The sequence below is a fragment of the Sceloporus undulatus genome, chromosome 1 (genome assembly GCF_019175285.1).
Source record: "Sceloporus undulatus isolate JIND9_A2432 ecotype Alabama chromosome 1, SceUnd_v1.1, whole genome shotgun sequence".
Taxonomy (NCBI): Eukaryota; Metazoa; Chordata; class Lepidosauria; order Squamata; family Phrynosomatidae; genus Sceloporus; species Sceloporus undulatus.
This window is the reverse complement of record NC_056522.1, coordinates 210659076-210681346: the sequence shown is the minus strand read 5'-3', so window position 1 is coordinate 210681346 and position 22271 is coordinate 210659076. Positions and strand designations below refer to the sequence as shown.

Sequence of the window (22271 nt, the reverse complement as noted above, 5' to 3'; positions counted from 1 at the left end):
ATTTTTAAAGGCTTATATTATAATAAAATAAAATTGCTTGGTACAGAAAAGACCCAAGTGGAGGTCCTTGTAAGTCTCTTCATGGAGGGCATTTTACCACCCCATGCTACTACTGTAAATACTCTCTCCTTAGTTGACACCCAGCTAACCTTATATGGGCTGGGTATCTCAAAGGCCTATGAAGATTATGATAAGGTCTGAGCAGGTATGCATGAGAATAATGTTGGAAGGTGCCCTATGGGTCATCAGATCCAGCCCTCTGCTCAATGCAGGCTCTCCAGCTAAAGCATTCCCAGCAGGTAGCCTTAGAGCCTCTTTTTGAAGACACACAGAGAATGAGACCTGCCACCTCTGTAGGCAACTGGCTTCATTGCTGAGCTGCTGGAAAAAACAATCCTTCAAGCAACCTGGATTTAAGAGGTTTGTGACTTTGAAGTGGGCCCAGAAACAGATTAGAAGCCAGCCACTACATACCTCTAAGCACTGGCATAGTATTTCCTTATTAATATCCTTATTCACTATCTTGCTGCCTAATTTTGGACCAGCTGAAGGTTTGGACTGGTTTTCAAAGACAACCTCACACACAATGCACCACAGCAGTCCAAACTAGCTGTCTGTAACAGAATAGGAGAGGCCACTACTACCATGAGGTGGAAGACTAAGGGCATGGATGAAAAAGCCTCAAAATTGTTAGGCATAAAAAGAAAATCCCGAAACTTCTGGGTAACTGGAAAATGACAGGTTGTACAATTTCTATTCCTCATTTCAAAGTGTAAAACTGGTCAGACACGGAACTGCAAAAATACTAGAAAAGAAATACAGTGGACCCTTGTTATACGCTAGGGTTTGGTTCCAAGATCCCCCGTATATAACAAAATCCGTGTATGCTCAAGTCCCATTAAATATAATGGCAGAGCAAAATGGTGTCCCTTATAAAAAATGGAAAATAAAGGTTTCATAATTGAAATTTATACTTTTTTGGAACATTTTCAAACCGTGTATGCTTGAATCCGTGTATAACAAATCCGTCTATAAGAAGGGCTGAATGTACTTTTATTTAATTTTTAAGACAAGAGAAAAACAATTTTTGATGATATTCTACAATTTTAAATAGTTTTGGATTGTGAAACATGCTTCGTTCAGATTTAAAACACTGCAAATCAATTTAGAATATTCACAAATTGAAGCCATTGTTGCAATACAAGCAACTCATCAAATATTCATTTGTTCACTTATAATTAAATACATTTAAATTACCATAAAAGGTCTTTATAAAAATGAGTATCATCCCATTTAATTAAGGCAATTAGGAGAATTTATGGAAAAATGCTTTAACAGTAGTCCTTCCACTTTTAGTGAATATGTCACACTAAGCCGCTTGTTATTAGCTGTAAAAGGTATGAGAGGGAGAAAGTAATTTAAAGAAGAGAATAAATTTAAATTGCTATTTTACTGTACTTGGTAATTTTACTTTGAAAATGAATTTTGAAATACTAGTTTCTTTCCCTTTAGTAAATGAAGAAACTGAAGTGATAAATGCAAAACATATGAAGTGCCTCACTCTGTATATTGTTCACATTTGACAATCATATGAAACGTATCATTATAGCCCCATTGTATAGACAGAAAGCATACAAATTGCTCACATAATGCAGTTTGAGGGAAGTCGAATTTGAGCTTGGAAGTAATGACTAGGCCACCACAACAAAGGTGTAACTCAGCCTTTATTACAATTGTAACTTTAAATGTATCCAAACTGCAGAATTAAAGCAATTTTACACCACTTTAACTGCCATAACTATCCTACAGAATCCTGGAATTTGTAGTTTGGTGAGGCACCAGTGCTCTCTGACAGACTAGGCTGAACAACTCAGAAACTACACATCCCAGGATTCCACAAAATGGAGCCATGCCAATTAAAGTGTTCAGAAGCAATTGACCCTTATTCATCCATCTATCATATTTTATTAGTAATTTCTATAGGGCTTGAGGACAAACTGGAAGCTAATGACAAAGGTATAAGACCAGAGGTGTGAACACTTTTTAGATAGTATTTTCAGCCACCCAAACTTTGGTAAGACTTTTCTAAAGGCATCATCATCATCATCATCATCATCATCATCATCATATGTATTTGTATCCCACTCTTTCCCCAGAACTGGGACTCAGAGCAGCTCACATTAAAAGAAAGGCAGACCCACACTAAATTTGGACAATTCCAAGGCATGCATAACAGTGCCTGCAGTCAGAATGTGTATGTCGCTGGCGCTAATAGCCTAGATGGGGCAAAAAGCCACACCTGCCTCCTGGAAACCAGGTTCTTCCAAGAAGCAAACCATATTCTTCTGGGTAAGTGTAACCTCATCCAATGCAACCTCATCTAGAAGAGACTGAATGCAAAACTTTAATTGAAAACTCTAAATTTTGCTGACCAACAATACCTCTGCCTCATCTACTGAACTTCAACATGTTAACACACTCCCTGTACTATCTTTGGTCCTCCAGATGATTTAGACTTCAGCTCTCATAATTCTGACTGTTGCCTAAGTTGGCTGGGGTTTCTGGAAACTGAAGACCAAAACAAATGGAGGACGAAAGGTTGGGAAGCACTGCTCTACACCAATGACTTAAAAGTCATTAAGACTCTTCACTAAAATCTGGTGGAACAGAAACATGGTGGGGGACCTTGGAAGTACAGTGGGCCCTTGGTATCCATTGGGTTTTGGTTCCAGGACCCCCAAAATCCATAAATATGCAAACACAGTAAAATAGCGTCCCCTATATAAAATGGCAATATCAAGGTTTGCTTTTTAGAATTTATATAGTTTTTGAACATTTTCAAACCATAGATGGTTGAATCCTTGGATAAGGAGTACTGTGTAAGCATACCAGAGACCAAATTTCCAGAGCACTCATTATCCGGAGCTGCATACAGATGTAAAAAGGCCTTGGAAAGAAGACAGTTCATCATGTAATTCCAGATGCCATTTATTCTCAAGCACTACCTTTTGTTCCTCCAAAAATGATTGGAGATGATGCTTTGATTTCGATTCTCATCCTTGTCAGACAGTTAAGAAGCATACTACAACGATGTTGAAAACTATGAGGGGTTCAGGTGGACAAAACATGCATTCCCCTAGACAGGTACGTATATATTTTCAAAACCAAGATAAAGAGATTCATATAATCTGTGTTATCAGGGGGGAAAGCTGGAGCTGAACTGGAGCCACACAGCTGAGCACATAGTTGAGGGAAAGAAACAGAAGGGGACAGTTATTCCGACTGGTGGATCAGAGCTCTTTTCAGCACAGTCTCACCACAGCCTCCTTCCCAACTGCTTCACCTTCTCTTAATGAGACACTTATCACTTCTTTCCTTGACTCAGTCCCCCTGTAGCTGCTCTAATTAGCCAGGACAGCTAAAGGACAAGTGGTAGGACTCATCCCTCTCAGAAGCCCATCCACAATTTCAGGCTGAATGAATTGGAAAAATGACTATAATTATAATTAGAGTATCCTGCTATTTACAGCAAGAACACAGGCATCTGCAAAACACCCAATAGATAGCCGTCAGGGATATGTGGTTGACAAGGGTGTCTGTGGCCATTTAAAAAGGGCTGTTATTTCAAAAGACAAGTACTCCAGCTTGATACTCACTGTATTGATCTCTATCCACCACTGTTTTGTGCAATCTTAAGAGTCAATTGGAAATGGAGATTGTTTGTAATTCAAACGTTCTGCATGTACCGCTCCCTGGCGGCCTGAAAGAGACTGCTCAAATGGAGAGATTCTGCTTTCCTGACCTTTTGCAGCTATTAGTTCAACAAGTTTTTACCAGGTGACTGAAAAGCCTTCCAATACCCAGAGAATGATCCATTATATCCAATAGTGGCTTTCCAAAGCTACAAAGATATTTGACTGAACAGTCTGTTCGTACACAAAGGCCTTTACTAGAAAAAAAAATGAGCAAGACATATTCTAATTTTCCAGCTCTACTACTGATATGAGCTAGTGTGGTGTAGAAATTTGAGTGTTGGACTGTGACTCCAGAATCAGGGTTCGATACCCCACTGGGGATAAAAAGTCACACTCTCTCAGCCTCAGAGGATGGCAATGGTGAACCCCTTCTGAAGAAACTTGCCAAGAAAATGCAATTATAGAGTAACTTTAGAGTTGCCATGAGTAAAAAATGACTTGGAGGCACACAATAACAACTAGTGAAATGCCATATGTTGCATGGTTACACATTCAATTTTCATTATAGATGTACATTATTTTATGAAAAAAGAATCTAAAACTAATGGTAGCCAGCAACTGCCTCCTTCTGCTCTTCACTAAACTAAAATCTGATGCCTTGGCACTTTTCATAGTTGAAGTGAAAATATTTTAAGAAGCAGCATCATTATTTACCCAAAGATTTATACTAAGATGCCTCAAGTATCACCCTGGGAAAAGAGGGTCTTAAGTCCTCAAGTTTCTTACTGTAACATTACTGTACTATGCAAATGCAGAATAAAGCAATCCTCCTTTGTTTGATTTTGCAGGTGAGGCACTCTTGTTCATCCTGTCAAGGAAAATAAAAATGCCCTTAATGGTTTTTATCCACTTTATTTGGCTTCTAGTTTTACTAGTTCATAGGTCTCAAATAAATCAATGTGAAGGCATGATTAATCACTCCAACCATGCAGGTAAAATAGGAGACCCTGAAAGGCAAAAGAAAGGGAATCGAGTTGCCTGTCTATACCACCAAGTTCCAAAGGGCTGAAAAGAAAACAGGATCATGCCAAATACAACTCAAAACAGGCTCTGAAATTATCTGTTCTGACTGCTCCATCTCGTGGTGAATGATTATATCCCAGACTTTTCTGCTGAAGCAGAAACTTTATAATAGCAAAACAAAACTGGCTTTGCCCCCAAAGCCATATGTGCCTCTATCAGAATTTTTACTTTGCATTCCGTCTAACAACCATGAGGGGGGAAATGCTATTTAATATTTTAAATCTGTATATCTAATCTTGGTTTATAGCTCAAGCTACCCAAAATACATGTTTTTAATCTTTGAGGGACATTTCAGTAAATTTATTGAGTATAGCTCAGAGAAATGTAGCATGCATCAAAGTAAAACAATACTTAATATTCAAACTTTATTTCACAACTCCAGAGAAGCCATCTGTGCATGAGCACAAAACAGAAAGTGAATGTGGAATACAACCTAATGTTTTAAGGCCAAGGTGCAAAGCTCACCATTTGACATATCATGTTGTTGCAAGACAAATTCATGATTACCTTGTCTGTTGTAAATTTTTTGTCTTTAGCTGTTAAAATTAGAGAGATCGAATTATCAAAAAGGGATCATACTAATGGCAACATTCCCTAGATCTATAATTATGGCGCGGAACAGATCACCCAAAAAGGGCGGCCTGCCGGCGCCTCCTTTTTCGCCAGCAAGAAGCCGCAGTGGATGAACTGTGCGGTTTCCTGCTGGCAAAAAAAGAACCTGCAAAAAGCAAGTTCTTTTTGTGGCGCACTTCTGAAGCCCGAGTGCACCACGACATGTGGATGCTAAGCGTCCGTCCCGTCAAAATGGTGGCACCCGTGTGTACAGGGTGCTGCCATTTTGACTTATGGAGTACGTAGTAGGGTTAGGGAGCATCTGCATGGTGCGCGCTCCCTAACCCTAGTACCGCTGCCACCACGCCATATTTTGCCTGTCTGTAATGGGCCTATATAACCAAAAATAATCTCTACTGCTGTAACCCAATCAGATAATTTTAATTTTATGTAAACCTCCAGTATTTTTTATATAACCTTTCTATTTTATATTGTTTTAAGTTATATGTAAGCTTCTATTTGATATGGTTTTAAGTTATAGCATATCTAGCCGGATCTATTGACTGTAAATAAAGATTGAATTGAATTGAATTGAAATATCATGTTTGGAACTCTTTCTCTGCTATTTTCAGAAAGCAAGAATAGTTTAAGGAATATTGTAAAACAGTCTCTTCCATGGTCGCCATTCAACTCAGGATACAAACTTCAGGCATTCAGCATTATATAATGGGGACTCCTGAGCCTTTGTTTTTGACCTACAATGAAAGCTCTGGCAATACTGAACAACAACATTCAGTGGGTTGTATTCAGTAGAGTCACTCTATTAGCACAAATTTTGTACCACTTGTACAAAGTTTCCTTCATTTCCTCCATTTCCTTCTAGGTATTTTCTTCCTTGACCTCACAGTTCAATTGCACAAGTCGTTACATAAATCACTGCACCTTCTTTATACTAAGTGTTCTATCTATTGGTGTTAACACTACCAAAAGTAGAAAACAATGTTACTTCTTATGCACCACTGAAATATTCAGTGTATTTTATATTACCAATATTGTTGCTTATGCCACAGTATAAAAAAGAGGAGAATTTAAGAAGGAGAAATAATTTGGAGTACCAATGTAATTTTGTTTAATTTATATCATTTCTCCTCTAAACAGAAAATTCAGCCCTTTATTCTGTAACATTCTTACATTCATATTGATATAAATGAAAAAACAAGAGGACTTCTGCCATCTGCTGTATATTTCAGTACTAAAATATAAAGTGGGGGACACCCTTAACTACTGCGTCTCTTTGCGTAAACCAAATAAATATAGCAAACATGTTGAATATGAATAAATGGACAGATTTATTTCAGTCACAGGCCAGAATCAAAGTGCTTGTAATTTTTTTAAATGTATAATTTTGTCTAAGTGAAAATTGGCTTTTGTGGTTTTAAGATTAACCAGAATAATTTATAGTATTCAATGCTTTTGATCATCTCTAGGTTTTCACTGTGTTAAACCGTATTAGGTGAAGTTAAGCAACAGCCTTGAAACAAATCAAGAGATGCACTCAGATTAGTCAACTAATATCTCAAATAACTTGATTACAGTGGTCAGCTTTCCCTAGCATGGATGTCTCTGGGCATTGTGGGCAACAGCTCTCATCATCCTTAGCCATCAGCCATACTGGCAGGAGCCAATGGAAGCAATGGTCTAAAAAAAAAGAAGAGCTCTGAATTGAGGAAGGCTGCCATTGGTCCAAAACACACTGCAGAAATAATCCAGTTTGAGATCGCTTTAACTGCCCTGGCTCAGTGCTTGAAAATCATGGGAACTGTAGTTTATTGTGGCTCCAGAGCTCTCTGACAGAAAAGGCTAAATGTCTCATAAAACTGCAGCTTCCAGAATTCCCTAGCATTGAGCCAGGGCAATTAAAGCTGTCTCAAACTGGATTATTTCTGCAGTGTGTTCTGAACGACTGAAGACCTGATATAGATACTGAATTATATTAAATGATACTGATATTGTTATGATAGCAAATGATGCAGATACCCTACAAGTCAATTTAAACTAAAATTGATTGTTTACAAGCATTTCTTGAGTTAGACAAGAAAGTTAAGAACGTTCCCTCCTCTACATCCTTGCTTTTCTGCTAGGTTTGCCAGGTTTTCAAACTCAGGGACAGTCCAAATTTCTGACATACAATGGCACCGCATGTTAACTGTGAGTCTTTAACATGCACAGCCTCAAATTGCCTATCTCTGCTTTATCTTCCTAAAGATAAATCTTTTAAAACTGATTCCAACCCAAATACTTTAAAGCCAGCAGATCTTGTCTGATCCTGGAAGCTATGCAGGGTCAGCCCTGTTTACAATTTTGACAGGAGACCACCAACAAATACAAGGTGCCATATGCTCTATTTCAGAGGAAGAGACTGGCAAAACCACCTCTGAATATTCCTTGCCTAAGAAAACCCTGTTAAATTCATAGGGTCACCATAAGACAATAGAAAACTTGAAGACACATACACACACACAATAAAAGTGATTAGTCCTTAAGGTGTCTTGATTAGTCTTTTACAGATATAACTATGGGGTTCGACAAATTGCCCCAATAGAGGAGCATCCCTAATCAACAGACAACTTGAAGACACACACACACACACAATAAAAGGGATTAGTCCTTTCCAAAAAGATAGGGAGGGATAGCACAAAATAATGTTGCACAACTTTAAAGGTGGTACAGGTTTAAAATGGGAACAGGAACTACAGGATTATATAATAAAATTGAGTCAACTTTAATTTATGGCAGACATATGCTATATAATATCTATATTCTATGACTTTGTTTACAAGGAATTCTTTCAAAGTGTGGGCTGGAGTAGAGTAAAAGATACAGATAAGCCATTTATGCAAACATAGAGAAGAAGAGGTACAGTGCTCCCTCGGGTTACGAAATTAATTCGTTCCGCGGCTAATTTCGTAACCCGAAAAACCTTCGTAACCCGAATTGCCATAGGCGCTAATGGAAAAAAATAGCTCTCTGCTGCCCTCCGGTGGCGGCCTTTCCATTTAAAACAGCGCCGGGGTTTTTTCGTAACCCGAAAAAACCTTCGTAAGCCGAAACAATAAATCCCTATGGGATTTTTTCGTATCCCGAAAAATTCGTAAGCTGGGTAATTCGTATCCCGAGGTACCACTGTACTGGAATGTTTCTCAAGGATTCCACTCACATAATCCTCAAAATGCGTTGGAGAAGCACTTCTCCGACTTTTCAGAAAAATTCTCTTCAGACCTCATTTCCCAGGATCTCTGCAGAGCCTGGAAAATTAGCTTAAGGGGAATAAATATACTTTAACATGCTTGAGCACATATTTTATGTTAGTAGCAAATTTGCTCTGCCTAGTGTCACTCAGTGTAAAAACCAACCCTTCTTGCCAGTCAGTCAGCTCAAGACTGGCAGTTAACAGGTGAGGCAGGCCTGATCTCTCACGAAATCTCAAATCTCATAATAGAAGAGTGGATGACTAGAATGCTAGAAATAATAGAAATGTGTACCATAGAAGGAAACCTCTTTGAAAATCACAAACAAGAATAAAATCCATTTATTCGTGGATCATTTAAAGGAAACCTGGACTGTAGAATATTTGTAAAATATAATATTAAAGAAAACTATATTAGAACAATAATCTATGATAACTTTTCAAGACCAACATTTAAGTTATATAAGTTTGAAGAAACATTTAAACATAAATTAGCAGAGTTGTGAAATTTTGAAGATAAATCGTATTAAATAGACAGTAACAAAAGAAAGGAAAAGGAAAAAAGTAGACAGAACTGCCTGTAATTATGGGAATTATGAGCTTCCCAAAATAATGGTGGAGGGTGGGAAGTGGGAATGAGATATAGAATTTTTTTCTATATATAATCTTTGTAAACTGTGTTAAATTTTTTAATATTAATTAAAAAAATCTCAAATCTCATGTCATCCTGAAAATCTAGAAAAATCTTATAATGGAAGCAGCCATGGCAACATCAGATATTTACTGCTGGGAGCACATTTCTGGGCCAATAGAGAGGAGAAAGAATGGCATTAAGACTGGTAAGAAACTGAGGGCCTTGTTGTTTGGCTACCACCCTTAGGCATTCGTATCTTCTATAGAATCATGTGGAATTTGATAGTAGTTAAGTTAAGTAGATAGTTTGGTTAAGTACTCAGAATTCTTCCCTCTAGAGAGCTCCAGTGTTAGTCCATAGAGAAATTCTAAGTACGTCACCAAAGTACACATCTAAAGATTTCAGAGGATGGAGTCATGTCCGTTAAAGTGGTATGAAATTGATGTAAATGCATAGTGCAGATGTACCCACCATCTCTAAATCAAGGCTGATATCCCAATGTTTTGGATATCAATTCCTTGAAGCCCCGAACTCTCTAACAAAAGGTAAAGGATTATGGAAGTTGTAGTCTAAAATGTATAGAGAATCAAGGATCCATTCCCTCGCACATTTCAAAACATAGTTGGTTTGGAATGATTCTGAGTCCTATAAGCAGTAAGACACTGGCACCTAGAAATACATTTTTAACTAAAGGTAAAATTAAAAGTTTTCTGTCAACTGTGCCCATTTCAGACACCTGTTTATTTACCATATTTATAACCTGCCCTTTAAAAAAAAACAATTCAGGACTGACAAAAAATGTAAGGTAAAAATAAAATAATCAGATAAAAGCCAACAAACAGAAACCATTAAAACAGCAGCAACAGTAATAAAAATATTAATGAGTCCCATGCAAACAATTTACCCTACTTGCAAATTAAATGTGTTCCAGAAGAAATTATCTCAACTAAAATAAACTTCCTGGAGAGTCAGACAGTGAATATCAGACAGCCTCTAAATGCCACTTTTGTTTTGGGGGACTTTTTTTTTAGAAAGAGCAGGAGCTGCAAAATTGCAGCCCTCCAGATATTTTCCTAGTACAACTCCCACATCCCCTTAGAATCATAGAATCAGAAGGGATCACAAGAGCCATCAGTTCAACCCCCTGCCATGCAAGAATACACAACTAAGACATTCCTGCACATCCAACCTCTGTTTAAAAACCTCCAAAAATGGAGAGTCCAAAACCCTCTGAGGCAATCTATTCACCTGCTCTTACGATTTAAAAAGGTCCTTTCTTTTATGGATTAAGTTGTATTCAACATATAACTATCACACACATACTTCAAAATATAAACAAAGCAGACAATACAAAACCACATATAGGACACTCTAACACCTGACATATAAACCTCTGAAACAACTACATTCAAATGACTTCCCCTTGCCATCCGTCTGGTTTATTACTACCAAAATTTCCTTTCTTTACCATTTTGCAATCTATTCTTTTTTAATAAGTTCCAATATGCAATAAACACATATTTAATCTATCCGTCCTTTTGTTTTCTCAGTTTGCTTAATTCCCTAGAAATTGTATAACAGAATTTCCCCACCTTTGTTTCCAAAACTATATTATTTCAGTCCACTCTTCTTCTAAATTAGGTAATTTACCATCTTTAATCATCATTGTTAATTTATCTAAACTCAACATATCATAGTTTACATAATCAGTCTTCTACAGTGAGAGTGTTTTGATTTTTCCATTTCCTAGCATATACTATACAAGGAGCCCTGGTGGCGCAGTGGGTAAATGCCTGTACTGCAGCCATTCACTCGAAACCACAAGGTTGCGAGTTCAAGACCAGCAAAGGGCCCAAGCTCGACTCAGGCTTGCATCCTTCCGAGGTCGCTAAAATGAGTACCCAGACTGTTGGGGGCAAATTAGCTTACTTGCTAATTAGCTTACTTGCTGTTCACCACTATGATCTTTGGAATAACGGTATATAAATAAAACAAATTATTAATTATTATTAATTATATATAATAGAAGTTTTTTGTGGGTTTTTTCCTTCTTCAATTTTCCCTTCTAACATATGTAACATATTGAGCAAATTCATTTCATGATATATTGGAATCTTAATTTTCAAAATTTCTGAAATTATATTATGGATTGAAACCATATACAGTGGTGCCTCGGGTTACGAAATTAATTCGTTCCGCGGCTAATTTCGTAACCCGAAAAACCTTCGTAACCCGAATTGCCATAGGCGCTAATGGGGAAAAAAGCCGCGGCTCTGCCGCGGCTCCATTTAAACAGCACCGCCGTTTTTTCGTAACCCGAAAAAACGTTCGTAACCCGAAACAATAAATCCCTATGGGATTTTTTCGTATCCCGAAAAATTCGTAAGCTGGGTAATTCGTATCCCGAGGTACCACTGTATGGTAAAAGGTGCCTGGTGTTTCATTACATTTCCAGCAACTGAGGTTCTTGTTTTTATACATTTTAGTTAATCTCACTGGGGTAAGATACCATCTAAATAACATCTTATAATAGTTTTCTTTTAAATCATAACATAAAGTAAATTTTAGATTGTTCTTCCAAGATTTCTAACATTTAGATGGACTCTCTTTTCTTGCAATATGAATCCGTTGATTTGTGTTCTACTCTCTGGAGCAGCACAAAACAAGCTTGCTACATCTTTTACATGACAGCCCTTTAGATATTTAGAGATTGCTATCATCTCACCTCTCAGCCTTCTTCAAGCTAAGCATACCCAGCTCCCTATGTCATACCTCATAAGACTCGATTTCCAGACTTCCAGCCCTTCTCTGGCCACATTCTAAGAAAGAAGAAGGTCTTTATAGTGCAACAGAAGACCATCAAGGAATATAATTAATATTGATCCAGTGGCTATAACTTTGGTCCCTGTTTATCCAATGATAAGGGATACCTTCCAACAGTCCAAGGATGTAGACAAGGTTCTTGGAGAAGAAAGGGCCATCATATGTGTGTTAGAGCTTGCCCTTCCTGGCTTTCTAAAAAGCCAGAGGGGGACCAACTAAGTGAGTAAAGGGAATACTCAATCCCTTTTTAAAATAAAGCAGAGTTCCATCATATCTAAAGGAGCCAGTTATAAGATCACTGGGGTTTTTTTAATCCCTGGGTGACATCATATTGCACAAATACAAACTTTACAGAGCTCTATTTGTTAATAACAAATATCAGCCAATGGGACAAGGTACCAGAGTGAGAGGTGGTCTTCCAGCTCCAAGAGTTTCTTGATGAGACAGATTATCTAAATCTATTTCAGTCTGATTTCAGGCCTGACTATGGGGCAGAGGTTGCTCTGGTCAACTTGATAAATGACCTCCACAAGGAATCAAACAGAAGGAATATGCCCCTGCTGGTTCTTCTGCGCCATGGAATTCTTCTAAACTGTCTGCCTTGGATGGAACTTAAAAGGCACTCTGTTATAATGGTTGTCTTCATCTTTCATTGACAGAAATAGGAAGTAACTCCTTTTCTCAACATGTTACTTTAGCAATTACAGTACCATTTATTTTTATTTTTATTTATTTATTTATTTATTTTGCTATAACAAGCTAGATGTTGCTATTATGTGCTTTCTTGTCAGTTCTGATTTACGGCAATCCTAACATAAGGTTTTCTTGGCACGATATATTAAGATGGGGGGGGGTGTTAGCATTCCCTTCCTCTGAATAGGCCCCACAGCACCTGGTATTCCTTGGCAATCTCCCTTCCATGTACTAATTATATCTGACCTTGGTTAGCTTTCAAGATCAAACAGGATCCATTGCCTTGGAACAGTTAAGTGTGTTTTTTGTTTGTTTGTTTGTTTGTTTTTGCCTGTACCAGCCACAGCTGTAAGTCTTCACTTTTCAGTGGAATCCGGTGAGGGTGTTTGCCTGTATTCACTACTGGGCATGTGTACTGGCCCAATCTAGGCAATGGAAAAAAGAAGAAGAAGGCAGCCTGGAAGGATTACTTTAATGTATTTTGCATTTTTCTCAGAATGTCCACCGTGCAATATTTGATTTAGCCGCTTGGGAAAACAAGAGAGTATTTTCCTGTATTTTCCAATGGCACAACAACAGTAAAAGTAATGTGTCACCAGTGAGTAACTTAGCAAGTTAACTTTCTATACTGCAGTAATAAGTAATGATCCATTGAGCAATTAGAGTAAGAAGCAAAGTAAGTACTCCTTTTAAAAAAGTAGGAACCCAAGCTCTGCTCACTGGAATGAGTAGGGCTTCCAAGTGCTTCTCATTGGCTTCATCAGTTTACACTGGGGGTTTTCCCCTACAATAAGAAGTTTAGCTATTATATTTCAAAGGGCTATATATTTTTAAGAATATGTAACAAGAGAAATGATACACAATAGGTAATGCCATTGTTGAGTTGTCCATGAAACCTTTCCTGCTTACACAGAGCTGAAAAACTGTAACCCTCCATTGTTGGACTGTGATTCTCAGCAGCCTCAGCCAGCATAGTCAATAGTGAGGGATTATGTTGCCCACCTCAGTGCTAACAGGAAGAAAAATTATTTTGTAAAGAAAAGGAAGAACATGACTTGAATACCTAACATCTAAATTTTAGAAACCCAACCTAGTTTTATTAATGGAAAAATTGATACAGGTTGAGTATCTCTTATCCAAAATACTTGGAACTAAAAAAGTTTTGGATTTTGGAGTATTTGCATATACAGTTAGCCTTCAACCACCCAGAGCTTGAAAATGTTTTTTAAAATGCCCAAAAGAAAACCTTGTTTTTGCTATTTTATATATGGGACACCATTTTATGACCTTATTGCATATAATGGATGCATCTAGAGATTTTGGAATTCACAGAGGTTCCTGGAATTGGGCCCAGTAGATAGCCAGTAGATACCAGGGGCCTACCATACATAATGAGATATCTTGGAAATGGGACCAAAGTCTAAACACAAAATCCATTTATGTTTCATATACACCTTATACACATAGCCCGAAAATAATTTTATACAATATTCTAAATAATTTTGTGCCTGAAACAACATTTGTATACACTGAACCACTCTGGTATCTTGTCAGCACTCAAGTTGTGGATTTTGGAGCATTTTGGATTTCAGATTTTCAAATTAAAATACTCAAACTGTACAGAAAATTCACATACAAGAACAGTAGACTTTTTCACACATACAAATGAAGTCCTGTTTGTTAAAACATTTCTAGTCCCAACTACAAGTCCAATACTATCCTTAGTTTGGGAGAAGAAAGCCAAAACTCTCCAGTATTTTTCTTCTCCCAAACGGGCATTTTTGGATGTTGACAGGCATTTACATCCAAAAATCATTTGATGAGAAATTGATACCTCAATCAGGAAAGCCTGTTTGAGAATGCTTATACTGGTCAGCTAGGAAAAGTAACAGCTGGTCCATGATCTCCATCTAGTGGATGTCTGTGAATGAACATCTTATGTATCTGCCATAAGCAACACAATTAGTATTAACAGGTGGGAAAGCAATAGCAATACTGGGAGACATAGGAAACACCTGTCAACTATTTGCTATGCATGTGTCAGGGACCAAAACTTATTTCAAAGGATGGTGATGAAGCCAGGATTATGGGCAAAGCCACCATCATGAAGCTAAAATCATTATTCATGGCCTAGTCTTTGCCAAAAAAACATACAGCCACACAAATTTTTATACAATGTTATGATAAAACTAGGAGGTTTAACTAGCTTTGCCAGTGTATATGTTAATTATTTCACTTCCAATCTGAATGAAACAAAATACTATACAGAATATCTACAATCTTTAAAATTTGTTTCATACCAAGTTCCACTCAAAATGAATAAAATAGCACTTTTCTGAGGAAAAAAAACAAAATTTGTCAAAAAGCCTCAAACGTACAAGAAAATGTCAAGTTTGGACAAATTTGGTTCATAGATGTGCTTTCTACAGCAAGAGAGAGTCATTGGACTGAAAGGTATCTAAAGTAGTTGAAGGACAGGGTTCAATATCTTAGTACAGTCTTCATGTTGGTCCCATTAAATAATACATTAAGTCAGGTGACTGGGATCAGGCAAATGGATTTGTAAAGCAGTTAAACACACACTTTACATTATTGTATATATCTTAAAATGCCTCAGGTGGTGAGAAGACCATGGCTTTATATTGAGCTACATGCTATTTTGTGATAACAAGCTCAGAAATGTTTGAGACAAGAACGGCTTGAATTTCTTTCACTTCCCTTTTCCCAGTGAGACACAACAGGTCTGAAATAGCCATTATCTGAAAAATCCAGGTCCAATCCAATTGAGCAATTTCCAGGTTAATCAGACATGCAACACAGCAACACCACCTTCAGCACCAGGGATGGGAAATATATGGTCTTGCAGACACTGTAATTCTACAGGTTCCAGCATTCCTCACAATTGGCTGTGCTGGCAAAGCTGATGGGAGCTGCAGCTGAACAGCATCTAGAGGGCCGCATGTTTCCCACCCAGAGCTGCACAAACACTAGTGGAGCAGGAACAGAGAAAATGCTGTAGGTAATGCTGAAGTTGCATGACATGTCTGCTTCAACTAGACCAGCCTTCACCAAAATCTCCCCCTTCCAATGAGTGCTTTCAATGTGTTGGAAATCATCCTCTTTCAATGTGTTAGGTCCTATTAGTCCCAATCAGTATGGGCAATGGTCAGGGATTAACCACCATCCCTGACCATTCCCATACTGGTTGGGTCTAATAGAAGTTCACAACATTTGGAGGGATCCAGGGAAGAAACATTTGAGGGTTCCCATGAGAAACAAGGGGAAGAAATAGTGACGGTTAGTGGTTTAAGAGAGTGTCTAGTTACATCCTTTATTCACTAGTAGATACACAATAAACTTTCCCTTTAATCAGTTGCTTTCAAAAAGGCAACATCCTATGGAACACTCAACATTTTTTCTTCTTTAATACATACTGGACCTTTCATTTTTTACAAATGCCATAGAAGCTTAGTAAAAGGAAGTGGAAATTAAAATCCAAAATCATTTTGAAATGGGAGGGAGAATTCAAGTTCTAGCCAAGAGAAGATCCAGCAGAAGAGTTCTGTGTTTCAAGGTTTACCACTGAACTCGTCTGTCTGTCTGTCTGTTTCTTTCTCTCACTCACACAGTGCTGCCTGTTATTCCAATACATGATCTGGATGCCAGTCTGGAGAGTAAAATGCAAGCAAACCAAGTCAGCCGTAGAATTGCAATTTTGCCTTGCCTTACCCATAAACACTATGCCAGCAGCAGCTGCCCTAGGGGTTGCAGGAGAGAATGTCAGGATGGAATCCAGCTGCCATTCAACAGATTATGAGTGCAGAAAGGCACTAATGTTTGGGACAGCATCCCTCCCACCCTCTGCCCAAAGGCACTGGCAGTATCAAAAAGAGCTAGCGGAACTGAAACATTCTTCCTCTTCCCCTCCTGGTAAAGTCTCCTGAGGTAGCAAAAATCCTGCTCCACAGTGTTTCTTAGACTTCAGGCCTAGGTTTTTAGAGTCCATGGGAGCTGCTGGAGGAAGGAAACATCACCAATTCTGGCAGGAGCAATGGGATCCAGTGGAAGTACACCAAGCCTTCCCAGGCATCGCATAATTGTCGCTTACTATCTGATGTTCTGTTGTTGGCTGTTTATCGATCCATTTCCTGTATTGCTATGTACTGTATATGCATTATCCTACTTGTGAGTATGTATTTTCCCTGGATAATGATTAACCTTCCATTTTGAAGCCAAGCCCTCCCTTCAGTCCATCTGCCTTGGTCCAGGCCTCGGAGGTTGAGAGGAACTGCTGGACCTCTTACCCTTTCCCGCCACCACTCCCTTCTCCTTCTGTGTCATGTCTTTTTAGATTGTAAGCCTGAGGGCAGGGAACCGTCTAACTAAAAGGATTGCATGTACAGCACTGTGTAAATTTACAGCGCTTCATAAATAAAGGTTAATAATAATAATAATAAATTAGATTCTGTCCATTATCTGCACGGTAGGAAATATATCCTATGTATTTTCATGCTTTGGACTGTGAATGTGAATATGGCTCAAGATGCCAACCCTCATGGTATGGCCAACCCATTCTTCACTCTCTCTATTTTCATTACTAGAGTTACTCAAAGTGGTGGTGGACCAGTGGATCCACAAATCATCAGCTGCTATGACATATTTCCAGGAAACTATGGTGTCAAATATATGGCCCCCATGGGTCAGCATGAAGCCACCCCACCTGAAGATGAATTGAAGCTGTGGCAGCCGCATGTTGTAGCCCCAGTTCACTGTGGCACTGGCCAAAAAAGGAGCATTTTTCAACCACTCCTTTTTTGACTATGGAAAAGCTGCCTTTAGCGGTTTTTCCACTGCAGCTTCCCGGTGTGCTGTGGGCTTAGACGTGTAACTGCCACACCCCTATGATGTTCGGAAGCTGGCCCACATGTGGGCAGCCGGGCAGCTGGAAGCCGGCTTCTGGGTGGCTTCATAGTGTGCAGCATCAAAACACTGTGCTCTGCAGCTGCCCAGGTGGCGGTGCAAAGGGGTGATTTGTTTCACCCTTATGTGAATATGATAATTTGCTACAAATATGACACCAGTCTCTTGCACATTGGGGGAAATGGTGTTCGAGCACATAAAATAGCATGAGAAGCACTAGTCTATGCCAACAACTCCCGCTCCCAAGAATCTCATTATCCGTCCACTAAGGAACAAAAGTATTTGGAATCTTACCCTTTTTGCTCTTTGTGCTATATCAGGGGTCTTTGTAAGCAGTTTTTCAATCAGATATTCTCTAGTCTGTAAAAACAAACATTGTTATAATTAAGATAAATTCCACTGAAGCAGAAAATTTCACTTTTTAAAGCAGAACAAATTTACTTGTAGCACTATTTTACCTTTGCTTTCTGGAAAAATTTGCATTTTAAAAGTTCTGCAGCTGTAGGCCTGAAAGGTAAATGAAAAATTGAGAGCAAAGCAGACACACAAAAAAGCGTCTCTCAATACCTATAGTTCAGGATATTGTTCTTCTTTAGTATTTATATAACAGGCATGACCAGCTCTGGTTCAAAAAGTTTTAATATTCTATTTTTCTGTTGAATAAACTTTTTTCCCCATTGGTTTCTAGAATGGGAAAACCCATATGTACTGTATGTACTCGAGTATAAGTTGACTTCATATACAAGTCAAGGTCAGGTTTTGGGGCCAAAATTATGGACTCTGCCATGACCCATGCATAAGACAAGGGTAAAACTTAGGATACAGATGGGCTGCAAAAGATGCTTGAGGGGTGCGTGCATGCCCTTCTCCTCCTCCTCAGCCCAGCTGTCCCCTATTGGCCCATCAATAACTCTACCTGTGTTTTTTGGGTCTAGTTTTACGCAAAAATTTCTTGACTTATAGTCGAGTATATACAGTAATATTATTATTTAGGAAGTACAGGAAAATGTCTTCAGCTGATTGTCTAAGGCAGCAACAACACCGAAACTTTTAGAAGCACTGTGTGTGGTAGGAACAAAACAACATACACACCTCTGAACCTAGCTGGAAAGCAACAACATTTAGAGACAAAATTAAGATACTAATATGCCTTACATTGTTTACATTTAAACCTAGGACACTTTTTCACACAAACCCGTTCAAATAGATACAGCCATTCTGGTAACTACTGCCACAGGTAGAGAAAGATACTCTATCCCAGCAGTAAAAACCATGCATAATAGAAACCACCACCTTAGCAGCTAATGTGAAAATATTGCTCTGCTGAGTCATTTTATAATTCATTCTTGCGTTAGCTCTTCCAGCCTCCCATTCCTCTTTTTCTCTTGGTTTACAAATAAGAAGTTTACATATAGAAAAGGGGCCATCTGAACAGTAGGGGAAAGAGGATAAGGGAGTAGCTACCCTCAGTGTTTACAGACACACAGAAAACCAACAGAATTAATTTACAAAGCAGCAATGCCTTCTTTGAGCAGAGTTCAGATATTTTTAAGGGATACTAATAGTTTAGCGGTCTTTCCAAATAGAAGGCTTCTTGGCTTTCCCAATTCTTTGTTCATCCCCCCCCCCCCCAAAAAAAAAGCTCACTGAAACAGAACAGACACAGCAGTGGCAAGGTTTTGGAGAAAGTACGAGCAAGATATGTGTATAAATCCTATTGGTTAGTCCTCAACTAGAATAGACTCATTGAATCAAATGTTTAATGGTGAATCAATTCACAGGTAATACTCTAGTTGAAACTAATAATAGGATTCATTATGTTTTCCAGACCCTTGTAAAATTATGTGAATAAGCAAGAGCAATTGCAGAATAAACAAACAGCTTCATTTATATACCGCTTCATACTGAACTAACAGTGTCTAAGAGGTTTACAACAGCAAGCTAGTTGTCCCCAACAATCTGGGTACTCATTTTAGCGACCTTGGAAGGATGCAAGCCTGCGTCAAGCTTGAGCCCTTTCGCTGCTATTGAATTCGCAACCTTATGGTTTTGACTGAGTGGCTACAGTACAAGCATTTAACCACTGCGCCACCAGCTGTAGCCTAGGATTTGATTGATCAACTCAGTCAAGAAGCATTTGCCATGCTTTCCCAATCCAATCCAAGTGAAACTTCTCTTGAGAAATCCCTTCAGTTTCCTCACAGCAGACACAGTTCGCTTTATTTGACAGAGGACTAGCTTGACCATCAACCACTCTCAGCAGCAGGTGGAGAAGAAACTCTCAGACTCTCAGGTTAGTGACAACAAACTAATGTCTGCACAAAGTCAATGGATCTCATTCTGCTGATAATGGAGAGGGCCAGGAAGATGTTCGGTTATTTTATGGTACTACAGTGGTGCCTCGGGTTACGAAATTAATTCGTTCCGCCATTCCTTTCGTAACGCGAAAATTTCGTAACCCGAAATAGCTTTCCGTTAGCGCTGGAAGCCTATAGCATTTGAATTTCGCGCCGAAATGAATTTCGTAACCCGAAAAATATTTCGTAACCCGAAACAGTTTTTGCCAATCCAACTTTTTCGTATCCCGGAAATTTCGTAACCCGCGCATTTCGTATCCCGAGGCACCACTGTACTAGTCAAAACAAAAATGGGACCATTTCATCACAGAGGATGATATATAAAAGGAGACTGAAAATAACTTCAACCATTTTACAAGCTATATTGGCAGACATCTATTCATTATGTTTTTTGTGTGCTATAAAAAAGAGGCCATGGAATAATATAAAGTAAAATTATGTATTACAAGCTGTACTATTTTTTTAAAAGGATAGCTCATTTTACAGTGTTTCCTAAAAGATAATTGCTGGTCTGCTTCATTTTAATCCAACCCCGGAATAACAGGCCATTGGTGCACAGTTTTGCAGCTTAATAAAAATGGATTCTCCAGAGCATTTCCGACTAAATAAGGGAAAATATTTTTATCAGCTGCCAAGTAGCAGACCATTGCTTAAAACACATGCCATGGGGATTTCAAGTTAATAAGAGAAAATAAAAAGGCAAAGGAATTGAAGACAGTATGCAAACAGTCCCCAGAGTTGTATGAGAGAGTGCTGAAGCATTCACAAGGGTTAGTTTCTACTACATATTCACAATTCGTTAACACAATTGCTCTACTGATACTGGAAAAGTGCATAATGGTCTCAAACAGACAGGCCAAAAGGGCTGCCATTGGGCTGCATTGGGGGCATAGCATTTACACAACTCACACCCTGAATGTGGCAGAAAGCCATGCCGGGTCTACCCCAACCTGGAAGAGTCAGGCCAAAAATGAGAGGGAAAAAACCGCTCCTTTTTTAAATTAGTATTTTACATTTAAAAGTCATATATTGTAAAAGGTAAGTACAGAAATCTGGATGATCTTGACTTAAAAAATAATGCTAATTAAAAAAATGTTGATATACAGATTCATCGAAGTACAAACATGTACCATTTAACTCTTCCCATTAGGTGAGAGTGATTAATTTGAACCAATGAACCTCTCTAATCATTTCAATGTAGATATCCATCATCTGTTATATATTGAATATTTAGCTTAAAACTTACACTAATATCTTTCCCATAAAATTAAATGGTTAATAAAGTTATCTATTATAAAGTAACTATGTGTTATCTTGTTTGATTTCATTTAAATAGATAATTTTTATCCTTAAATATTCTTCATTCCAATAAAATACTTACACCAAAATTAAATAGTAAGTAATCAGAAAATATAGCATTATTATGGCCCGGTACAGAACGCCCAAAAACAGCAGTCTGCATGTGCCAATTTCAACTCCGGAGGGACACCGCAGCTGCTAGACCATGTGACATCCCTCCGGAGTTTTTCTGGGTTCTTTTACCAGCACTCAGGTTATGTCACGAGTGCACTAATGGCACACTCAGGATGTAACTGCCGCACTGGAATGTGCAGACGCTATGCATGTGTTACGTCAAAACAGTAGCGGCTGTGCAGACAGGCCGCCGCCATGACATACTATGGTTCCGAATCGTGTGGTTGCTGCCCGGTCCAGAACCCTAGTATTGCTGCCACCACGCCTTTTTCATCCCATCTGTCTCAGGCCTAAGTTAACTTTCCCTCTGAAGTTAGTATTAACTATATTTTCAGCATTTCTTTGACATTTCCACTGAGTTAACCTTTATATGTGTCATAATTTTTCAAAAGGAAGCCATTCATTTTCTGTTTTGTTTATTAACCTATCGTTAATTAAGAATGTCATGATGTCCAATTCCCTCATACCCATGACCTTCATCTTCCATTCATCTATTGTTAGCACTTCTTCCAATTTCCTTTTTTTTTTCCTATTGTTAATCTAGCAGCCATTACTATGGGCCCAAACAGAGAGGCCAAAATAAAGCTGTTTCGGGTCACTTTGGAGGTATGCTATTTAAATGATACATGCATCCTAAGAGGCCAGAAGCCACACCAAAACCACACTCCAGTCCTAAGTACTGGAGTGCAGCTCAGCTCTGGCAGCTTCTGCCCTCTTAAATGTATGTGTCATTTAAGCAGCATACTTAAGTGACCCGAAGCAGCTTTATTTTGGCCTGTCTGTCCGGGCTCTAA

General features: G+C 38.5%; 1 protein-coding gene across 1 annotated transcript in view; it reads right to left on the bottom strand.

Annotated features, from left to right (window-relative positions):
- STK39 (serine/threonine kinase 39) overlaps window positions 1-22271 on the bottom strand; it is a 167603-nt gene that overhangs the window by 58557 nt on the left and 86775 nt on the right. The window contains exons 8-10 of the mRNA XM_042458437.1: window positions 18740-18747; window positions 18106-18154; window positions 17942-18007 (exon numbers count right to left, since the gene is read on the bottom strand). Of these exons, the coding sequence (XP_042314371.1) occupies window positions 17942-18007; window positions 18106-18154; window positions 18740-18747 (123 nt within the window). The remainder of the gene's footprint in view (window positions 1-17941; window positions 18008-18105; window positions 18155-18739; window positions 18748-22271) is intronic.